An 11,478-nucleotide genomic window follows, 5' to 3' on the forward strand; every position below is an offset into this window, starting at 1 on the left:
TAGGAGTTTGTGATGGGTCTCTCAGTGTTGTCAAGAGGCACCCTGCAAGAGCGGTTACAGTGGGCCTTCAATCTGTACGACATTAATGGCGATGGCATTATCACGAAAGACGAAATGTTAGACATTGTGTCCGCCATCTACGAAATGATGGGGCGGTACACGGAACCAGTTGTGGATGAAACATCAGCCAAGGAACATGTAGAACGGGTATTCCAGGTAGGAGCGAATTCACTTGTTTCATGTCTCGATGTTAGTTGCTGTCACATCTGTGATAAAAATAATGTCCAATGCAGTGTTCTATTTGGACTATTTATAACAATTTACTTGCCTATGTGGGGCGGTGGGGCAGCCCAGTGGTTAAGGTGTTCGTTTGTCATCCCAAAGGACCGGGTTCGATTCCCCACATGGGTACAACATGTGAAGCCCATTTCTGGTGTTCCCCGTCGTAATATTGTTGGAATAATGCTAAAAGCGGCATAAAACCATACTCATTCACTCACTCACTTGCCTTTCTATGGGTTTGTGATGGGTGTCATTGATGGAACAGACAAGCTCACATTTTGTGAACACCTTGTATCATCACTATCTTATGGTTCTCAACATGGTGGACATATCGCACCACCAACAGCCCCTACTCTCACAAATCTTTGCTCATACTGTTGACCACTGGTTTCCCTGCCTGTTCAACCACTGAAAGCTGTCAGTATGTGGCATCAGGAGCTGGTCAGTCTTTACAGTGTATCGATTGATCAATGCTTACTTTTCTTACTTTGTTTCAGAAAATGGACATGAACCGAGACGGTGTTATATCCTTAGAAGAGTTTATGGATACTTGTCGAAGGGTAAGCCTATCAGTGTGTAACAGGCAGTGGTGACATGCACTCTTCTACTGCATTCAGGACCTGTGTGATCAATGTGATGGGCAAACAGCCTGCCCAATGCATGCAGCGTTGTACAGATTGGGAGTAACATATACATTACCAAAATTCAATATGATGAATTTGTTACGTATGGAATTTAATTTAGCTCCTCCAGCTACACTAGTTATAAATTTGGACTCAAATATTGTTATCCTCTTTTAATTCATGTGAAACATCAGCCCCACATGTGTCCAATGACCAATTTTGTATTTTTTATGTTGTAATAACATTTTAAAGACAAAAATGGTCTACTCAGTGATGTCATAATGATCTTGTTTATCAAACTACACTAGTTCTAGACACTAACTCAGTTATTGCCATATTTAAATCACATGAATGTAAATATGAATTCAATGTGGTTTGAGCTTGTATTATATGGTAAGGTACTCATGTACTGATGAATGTAACCTTGTAGAAATCAATGCCACTTGACAAACAGAAAATTTCAATTTGCATCTACTCCATTTTTCAGGACGAGAACATAACGAAAGGAATGGCAATATTTGACACAGTTCTTTGACAATTACCGAACAGTCCTAATGGTGGTGGAAGTGGCAGCAAGTTGTTTGAGCAACGTCTGGCTATTGAGGAGAAGCTACGACTTGATACCATGGACCTCCTGTACATAGACCTGTAGCCCCACTTCCACTGTTGCCACCGATACCCCTTGTAGGGGCTGCAACACCCCCACCATCATGCTCAAAGCTGGCCCTTTGTCCCCGTTAAGGACTATCCCCCGTCTGATTCCCAGGAGAGGAGGTTCCCTTGTACTCCCTGCAGGGAATGTTGAGCAGACAATAGTAGACTCCAGTATATTTATCATTTTACATTCTTATGGATGGTCCATAATGTGGTCGTTCGTCATTTGGATCCAACCTTTTATTCTGCACTCGCATGGATTTACCTTACATACTAATGGCCATCTGATGACTAGTGTATCTTTGATTAGCGTCTGCAGATCTCATCCAGTTGTATTCAGGAGTAGGTGCAGGATACAGGCGAAGGAAACAGCATCATGGGACATGAGGCAAGGAGATTCAGAAGTGGAATACAAGATTGATGAATCAATATATTCCAGGAGCTGGTGAATATTAATTATGGTGGATGTGTTGTTGTTACCCAGTTGAATGTGATAAAGATTTCCTGAAAAACAGATCCACCAGCAAGACTACCTCTGGTGTCTGCATCAACAGATGTCTGCTGTGATTGCGTCTGCTCCAATAGACATCTGCTGTGAATGACGTCTGCTCCAACAGACATCTGCTGTGATAGCGTCTGCTCCAACAGACATCTGCTGTGAATGACGTCTGCTCCAACAGACATCTGCTGTGAATGACGTCTGCTCCAACAGACATCTGCTGTGATTGGCGTCTGCTCTGATGGATGTCTGTTCCTGATGTAGTATAGCCACTCATGACTCATTCCAAGAGAGGAGCTGACCAGCCCCTTAAACAAACATAACAGTGTAGCAGTAAGTTCAGTGACAAGAACTGGTCACGCCTGGAACGCTGTCCAGGAGGTTTGTGCGTGTTAAGGAACGATTTCAGACTGGTTCAAAAGATCTTTACTGCCAGTGCTTCTCTCAGAGACATTCAGTCCATGTTGAGGTTTTGACATTATTGTTGGGGGGGATGACTTGTGTGTGTTTCAAACTGAATGGGATACATATATGTACACTTTTTTACCTTGTACAAGTTATTAATTAACAGTATGGATATTGGAGAACTACTCTCTGATACCAGTGTATGTCATATGTAATCTGACAACTCATCACAGCACAATATGCCCTTACTCTGTTGTCCTCTGTAGTCTGTCACTTGCCAGCAGCCATGTTGTTCCTGTCGTCATGGGGACCAGACTAGCAGATAGTACCAAATGGAAATCCCACATATGATCTTTGTGTAATCTTACAGTATGGTTAAGACTTGTAATATCCATAGCGAAACGGAAAGTGTTGGTATTTCTTGTTGAAATGAATCTTGAGAAGATTAAAAGTTAAGTCTTCTAGTTCTTCAGAGACAATTGTCTGCAAACTGAAGAAAATTAAAGATGTTGTTAAGTTTACTATTCCAATATGAATAGATTACATCAGAAACAAGTGAGGGTACAGTTTCTCAGTAAACATTGTCCTGTTATGTATGTTTATATTTGAAAAGATCCTTTGATCAACATACATACGTGAAACATTTTTGGTGTAAAATGCAAAATAGCATTTATTTGCAATAAGGGTAAGCATGCCCATTTGGCTTGTAAAATACTGATAAATGGAACTGATTCCATTGTCTATATCACTTCCTGTCACATCACAGCCAGAAAATCCCTCTCCATGCAGACAAGGATGGATTTCTTGCCCTCGTGTAAATTGTTTTACAAAACCTGTGGAAACTAAAGATATTTCTGAATCTGATGCAGTATGAAGCATGAAAATGTGAGTTTATTGTTAATGCACAGAGATGTATAAACGCTAAACTAATGACAAAATGTTATGTCAATATGTGTGTCTATCAGAGTATTTTTAAAATATATTTTAGAGTTTAAGTATGTTGCAGAGTTTATATGAGTTAATGGTGTATAAGAAAAGGTTTTACTGGACGATATTAACCATTTGCAGAGTTTGTAGAGACCAGTTTGTCATACCTTACTGACATTCCCACCACGTTTCCCTAATGGCAGTGGCTGCTCCAGACACCCTGAATCCTCTAGGACTACCGGGTACCCAGTTATCTGCTGCTTCTATGATCATTAACTCAGGTGCCAGTGAACTGTATTTCAGAAATATGAGAGTGTTCAATCTCTTGATGACAAACATGCCTCTCTGATAGCTTTGACACACTGTATATAAATCTACAAATATGTGTTAGACACAAACGATAGAATGTATGTTTCTCAAATTTATGTCAAATTCTAAGATTTAATGATATGAAGAGTTGAAGTATGGTTAATGTGTGTTAATATATAATGATGTTAATGCTTAAAAAATGTTGGTATTAAGTTCAATTTAATAAAAATGAAGTTGATTAAGAAGAAAATATTTTTTTCAGATAAACCAATTCACTGCTCTCGCTGCAGCTCAATATGGTATTTTCCTTTAAACAGCTGGATAGTTAGATGTTTGTCATAGGAGGTTGCTCAAGTAATGCAGGAGGAGATTGTGTCAGTGAAGTGGATCAAATAAAGAGTATTAGTATGTTTATCATTACTATGGTTCGTACAATAGATCAGTCATTGTCTGTGATAGCCGAGATTGTCCAGAGTATGGTCTGAATTATTGCAGATTGTAGCTGTGGAGAAATATTCCTTATTAATTACTTGGTTTACAGATCTTACCACAATGATCAAATTATTTGCTGAATAAGTGTCTTTTTTTCTCTTCTAGATGGATATGTAAACAGATTTTCGTTATGAACAGAAAATGTACAAACTTAGGGGTGAAACGATATACCCCGGTATTAGTAGAACCAAGGTATTTTGCCTTTGGTTCAATATACTGTAATGCAATCCAAAAGTTCGGTATTTTTGGTTTTCGTACCATCATTTCGTTAACCTTTTTAAACTTTTTTTAAAATGTCTAGCAATCGAACCATTTTGTCAAAATCGGTCTAGGTTTGGCTCTTGTCAGTTCTCTGCACTATGATCATATCTCATATACCGAACCGAAATGGACTGAACCGAAGGCCTTGTACAGCAATACGTACCGTATCATGGTAGGAGCGTACCGTTTCACCCCTATACAAACTGTGACAGTATTGGAAGAACAGAAACCTTTGATTTAGACCCACACTCGAAATGTTACAAGTTCCTAATTTCACAACCATTGCATTGCTTGTTTTGTATGAGAACTGTAAACCAAGTGATTCAGTGACCAGAGTTACTATGTCGTTCAGGGGATATAATCATCCTATTTCCTGAGATCCACTGAGTAATGTAGACTGTAGTTGTGGTGGCATGGTGTTTATTTTTGTTGGTTTATGTGGAGAAGGTGTATTGTCAGAGTGGACTTTGAAGGTACTGTAACATTTTCAAACTTCCCATGAAAATGTCTTGACATATAGATCTATTTAATAGTTTGAGGTTAACACATTCAGATTTGTGAATATTTCTAAGAGCTTTTATGGATCTGGTATTTCTCCTTTGACATCGAAGCTGCCCTTGTTAAACACTGTGAGCAGTACAGTCCCATTGTGTATATTGCCCATACCCGTGACCACCACAGTATATTATGTATCTTGGAACATCAACAGTACCAAGTTCCAAGGTTTTAGATTTCAACTTTTTCTAACTTCATAATGATCTAGTCATCACTTGCTGTAACATAATGCTAATGGTGTATTTTACCACATTTATATAAACTCACGTTTACACGACGTTCCGTGCACCACCGTGTCTCCAATATATCCTTCCTTCACAAACTGCCCTTTATCACCATAGTAACATTCATTGTATATATTTTCTGTGCTCTACTGTCTATACACTGCTCAATGCCCTCTGCTCTGTGCTCTCTAATATGACTGAACACTCTATATAACCTTAATGCTGAACATGCATTGTGTCTTGTTCTCAAAGCCCTATGCTCTGTGCTCTTCAGAAGGTCAATGCTGTGCTCTCTATTCTGTATTCTATTATATGAAGTATGTAGTTCATGCTCTGTGCTGGAAGGCATGGTTTCAATTCTGTACAGTGCATCTCACTTAGTGAGTCTGTATTCTATACTATTTGGCTGTATCTCTCATAGACTCTATGCTGTAAATGCATCATTTCCTATACTCAGTGCTATTCATGGACATCTACATACTTGGTGATCCCCATTGAAGGCTCTGTAGATCCTATGCTAAAAGGATTATATATCATGCAGTGCTCAGATCCTATGGCATAAGTTTGCCATAGGCAATGCTCTATAGATGTCATGGTATAACATTAATACTACCCAGTTAATACTCTATAGATCCTATGGCATAACATCTATATACCATAAGCAGTGCCATAATGCATTTAGTGTCTTTAATGCTCAGTATTCTTCACAGAGCTTTCTTAGTTTGAAAACTGTGAAAACTTCATCAGGAGACAGTACCTACAGTTTTTCAGGACTAGAGCACACTCACAGAGCAAAATTTGAAAGTCTTATTTTCTGTTTCCTGTTTGCTATTTATTCTTACAGCAGCATATGCCTGAATCAGACATGTTACATTCTGTCTCCTCTGTTGTGGATGTTTGCTTTGTGTTTTCTTGTTGTGGGGCAGGGGAGGTCAGAAGCAGCACACTGTGTAGAGATGCATCCCTTAGCCATGCCAAAATCTGCAGATCCTGGGTTTGAAGATCAGCTTCTATCTGTTTATGATCTGTGATCTGTCAGACATAAACCAATGCCTGTATGTTTCTAAGATCTTATTCACTTTGGCCTTTCCTCCTTTTCTAAATTTTGACTTGTATAACTGAAGTATAGTTCTTACTTGTACCCATTTCTCACAATTTATATTTATATTTTGGTTAAGAGGGTTGTATTTTCCTTTCACATATCTGTCGCCATCTTCCAAAAAATCTTTGGGCCAGCTTTTCTTGCTCCTGTTTGTAGGTGAAGGTCACTGACTAGCAGTAATTTTGAACCAATGTGATGTGCTCCAGGACCAATTCATCACTCCATTCAAATCCCTGTCTTAACTTATCAAGAGAAATCATGGGGAGACTTTCTTGTACAATGATGCAAATATTGACAAGGATTGAGAAAGATTCTGTCTCTAATTGTCTAATATTGACTCTTGTCTTTTCAATTCCCGTTTAGTTAATATCAGATCAGTGTTATTGGATAGTACTTTTTCCTGTATGCTTTCACTACGAGTACTGCTTTTCAATCTCCACAGTGACTTACAGATGGCTTCCAAGCTCTCCAGTAAATATCTTCCCACTGCTTGGATCCCTGATTCCACTCCATCACTCCAGCAGGTTGAGTTCCGCTCAATGTGGATGCCTCAGACCTCACTATGCACTAACATCACTTCTCCACCCTAGCTTCAAATATTTTGACATTTTTCCATTGATTTGTCAAGATATTAAATTAAACAAATAAAATGTTGAATTTTACACATTGAACTGTGGTTTATGTTATTTTTTGGAAGAATATTTCTGAAGATGCTTCAAATAGTTTGATTCAGATTTGCAACAAACCTTAAAGAATGAGAAGTGTTCTATTAAGAAAACTTCAGTGGTGTATTTTGGTTTAAGGTCTCAGTTTCAGGCAATATCACAGTTGTCTGTACATCACCTGGTTCTGATCTGTATGCAGCAAACCACAACCTTGATTATCTAGTGTGTTGAATCTCTATTGGTATGGACCGTGAAGGTCCGCGTTAGAATATTGATCTTCAGTAACCCATGGTTGTCGTATGAGGCGACTAAGGGGATCACTGACTCGGTTGACACATGTCATCGGTTCCCAATTGCGCATATCGATGCTCATGCTGTTGATCACTGAATTGTCTGGTCCAGACTCGATTATTTACGGACCGCTGCCATATAGCTGGAATATTGCTGAGTGTGGTGTAAAACTGAACTCACTCACTCTATTGGTATGGCTGTCAACTATATAGCTGTTCAATCAGATTACACCATTATTTCATACCTGTAACAAGCAGCAATATTACTCAACTCAACTTTTGTGTTGTTTCAAATACAGTAAGAATGTCTTGTAGAAAACAAAGGGCTATCTTCCTCTTGGCTTTGGAATCAAGGGCTGCGTGTTTTCCAGGTGAAAATACATCATTTCCAAATGAAGCTACAGAGGATAATAGGCCCATGGTATTATTATTACAATTTAGGGATATGGTATACTGGATAATTGATGCAAACCACTGGATAACAGTAGGTACAGTAGGATAACAGACACTCCATCACACCTTCATCAGTGCATACAGCAAGCTTTAGGGATATTCTTGACTTGAGTACCTACAGAGGTAACATGTATTAGCGGTTTCAACCAGCTGGACCCTAGCTAGTATTACAGGACCTCATTCAGCCTGTTTACTACAGTGACAGGAAGCAATATCTTACTGGCAGTTACCTAACACAACTTGTATGACTGTACTACTTTACAGCCTAATAATAATAATTCATTTATATAGCGCCTAGCATCCATCTGACTAGTTGCTCACTGGACGCTGTAATCAGAATCGGATTGTCATTATCCCAGATAACCCAAGCTGCCTGTGAGGCGCTAGAAGGTTATAGTCACATGACTTATTTCACCAGGTACTCATTTTGTGCTGGGTGCATAGGAGGCAATTTTGAACAAACTCTCTTGCCTAAGGTGAGACCACATGTATCATATGTGCTTCCTTGTGGGACAGGACTGAAACGAGTAAGTGAGTGAGTATGGTTTTACGCCGCTTTTAGCAATATTGCAGCAATATCACGGCGGGGGACACCAGGGCAGGACTGAAGTCCAAGAAACTCTCAGGGGTGAAGCTGTCACAAACGGCCATGCATCCAAGGACTCTCCCCGCTTGACCTTGCTTAACTTCAACTGATTCTACACACAGGACCACACACGACTTGGCACTTGGCTGTGTATTATCTAGATTTATGGCTGCAGTAACAAGTGGTTTGAAGTACGCAATGTAGTTCGCGAGAATAACATTCAAGACAGGGTGAAGCAGTTTTACTGTTGACATTATATCCCATGGTCCATGGTATGGAATAACACCTCCAGTATAACAAAGCATGGGTACAGTGGTATATTCATTTCTTGACATACACCTGCAAAAGTTAAGTTCCTCTTTGTTGTCTACCTGTAGTTCAAACTTCCACAGATCCTTTGAAAACATGGATGACAGACACATTAGAAACTTCTTTCTGACACTAAGTATGATCTACAGGGACCATTTTTGTCCATGTCTGGACCAAGGTGATGTTTGTATCTGCCACAAGGACTGCATGTCCCTGCCATGTACCAATCTGGTCACACCCTCGGGCATGGTATGTGCTTAAACTCACAGAATCATGCAAATCGGGATTCGAACCCTCAGTCATAGGCTTGTGGCATGCACGTGGGGAGAACTCCACCGAGAATTGCAGCACTTTAGGAGACTGCGCCATCTTGCGCCGCCATGTGTGAGATAATACACTTTGCATGGAATGACACATCTGTACCACAGAACCACGTCACAAAGGTTTGGTAAAATCAAACATTCCCCGGCACCCCTAAAACCAACGACGTCCTCAAAACCAAAACCCATACATATATAGAAGCGCGTAGTCGCAAATGGAGAAGATCGGAAGTGTTCAGCTTATCCGGGGTTAACTATCCAATTTGATTGATGCAACCAAATATATCAGAAACACTCAACGCCAGTCTTGCTGTTCAACTCATCAGTAGGTCAGCGTTAGGATATGGGAGATGTACAACTGTAGAAAGTCTACGTCACCACTTACTGAAATATAAGACCGCGAGGGTTGCTGTGATACTGGGATCCCTTTCAAGTAGAACTGTTTACGTCACTTATTGGAGTCGGGGTTTTGTCCGGTTCCATTGCCATGATTGGGAACATGAAATTATTCGTCGGTGAAAACACAACTCGACTGGTTTAATCAGAGCAAGATTGGGGGTTGTATTTGGACAAAAAACACGGCCTTATCAGGAAATGTTGAACTTGGCTTCGTGGCTGTTTTCATTCGTCGCACTAATTTAGACTCGTTGTTTCCCTTGTCACAGACACAGAGGCACGCGCTAACTATTCTGATTCTCTGCAACTGTCACAGCTAATCAGCTGATCGGACAAGAAAATACCAGCCAGTCGACTTCGTCAGTGTTTAATCTATCACCAATGCATTCAAGAATGTTTAAGTCCTTCCCTACCCAAAGACACCCAGTTGTAACAGGAACATGTCCCAGATCGCGCCAGTTCTTTCAAAAGGGTCTTGGCTTACCAAAAAAAGGTTTCGGCCATACAACATGTCACACAGCTGGAGAATACTTGCTGTTATAATTGAATCCAACCCCAAAAAAGTGAGATAGTTTTCTTGCATGCGTGTAGGTGTTTTCCTGCTATGCGTGCTCTATAACCTTACCGTTAATTAACCTTGGTAACCTCAGATCTCATTAATTTACTTGCCAATACAACACAACACGTTGGCAACACAGCGCAAGCTTTTAAATAACCGTCTTAAATTAATTTAGCATTTTTTATTGATATTTGTATGCGACAGGCTAGAAAATCGATATGCCGTGTCAAACATGAACGCAACGTACGATTTCCTCAAATATTTTCAGTTATCACGTTCATATCGAAGCATTCTGAATATATAACAAGAATACTCGAACGAGGCACGTACTGTTTGACGATGTGGTGCGGATTCCCGTTCATTGTGTTATGGAATCGAAGACAGCCAAGCGTTATCCTGTATGAAGGAAACACACAGAATGAAGCCGGAGAGATGTGTTTGTTTTCGATGAGGCGGAAGTGGCTATGTTGTTATCAGATCGATGTGAGCTAGAATCGTCGTGTACGTGACGCTGTAGTCGTGTAGATGGTGTAGGTACGCCGTCGACAACGTCCCTGACTGCATCGTGGAGTGCCTGGGCTTCTCGCGATCAATACAGCATTTATACTTCGACTGAAATGATATCGGTGATTGTGTATGTTACTGCCGTATGTAGTCAGAGCGTTTGACACGGTCAACGTTTCGGTCTCTTAACCGTTCTAGTGTTAGTATGTATGGTCTTGTATGGCTTCTTAAGAAAAATGATTATAAAAATAATTAATCTAGCTTGTGTTCACTGCTGCATGGACTACTTACAGTAGTGATATGTATCTGGCTATTGATTAAGATTCAATGTAGTTGAGAATATAAAGTTTCAAGCAGAGAGTATGCTACAAGAATCCCCAACAGCCTTACACCAAGACCGACAGTGGTTTTAGCTCACTTGACTAAAAGTCAGCTGTGCTTATGTCGTGGTACAAAGACCGTGTTTTATCTTTGACGCCATTGTTTGACCCCATGGACTCCACTGCCCAGTATGCTGCGTCGTAATTCCTTAAGTGTCTGCATACATTGGGCAACAATGACAAAAATAGGTTTTTAACATAGGGTTGCCATAGCAACAACATGGCTTCGAATAGAAACGGAGGTTGTCGCGAGGACTCTCCGTGCAAAGTGTCACCATTCTTGTAACTGGGATGTAAGAAATATCACCTTGTGATATAAGAGATATTATTTTGTGATATAAGAGATATCCTCTTGTGATATAAGAGATATTGCCTTGTGTTATAGGAGATATCTCCTTGTGATATAAGAGATATCGATTTGAGGTATAAGATATATCACCTTGTGATATAAGAGATATCGCCTTATGTTACAGGAGATATCTCCTTGTGATATAAGAGATATCGATTTGAGGTATAAGATATATCACCTTGTGATATAAGAGATATCGCCTTATGTCACAGGAGATATCTCCTTGTGATATAAGAGATATCACCTTGAGGTATAAGAGAAATTAGGGAAGCAAGATAGAGCAAGTTAAAACTGCAATTTTTGCCAAATGGACAAGCGTGTTATTGTAGTTACG

At 39.9% G+C, this 11,478-nt stretch overlaps 1 protein-coding gene across 12 annotated transcripts in view; it reads left to right on the forward strand.

Annotated features, from left to right (window-relative positions):
- LOC124274358 (Kv channel-interacting protein 4-like) overlaps positions 1 to 7,004 on the forward strand; it is a 462,530-nt gene extending 455,526 nt beyond the window's left edge. For all 12 annotated transcript variants that reach the window (XM_046709723.1, XM_046709725.1, XM_046709730.1 and 9 more), the window contains 3 exons: positions 4 to 216; positions 780 to 842; positions 1,393 to 7,004. In XM_046709723.1, the coding sequence (XP_046565679.1) occupies positions 4 to 216; positions 780 to 842; positions 1,393 to 1,440 (324 nt within the window). In that variant the 3' untranslated portion in view covers positions 1,441 to 7,004. The remainder of the gene's footprint in view (positions 1 to 3; positions 217 to 779; positions 843 to 1,392) is intronic.
- The last annotated feature ends 4,474 nt before the right edge of the window (positions 7,005 to 11,478 follow it).

Source organism: Haliotis rubra, unplaced genomic scaffold (assembly GCF_003918875.1).
Source record: "Haliotis rubra isolate DU_JTF1 unplaced genomic scaffold, ASM391887v1 Scf19, whole genome shotgun sequence".
NCBI lineage: Eukaryota > Metazoa > Mollusca > Gastropoda > Lepetellida > Haliotidae > Haliotis > Haliotis rubra.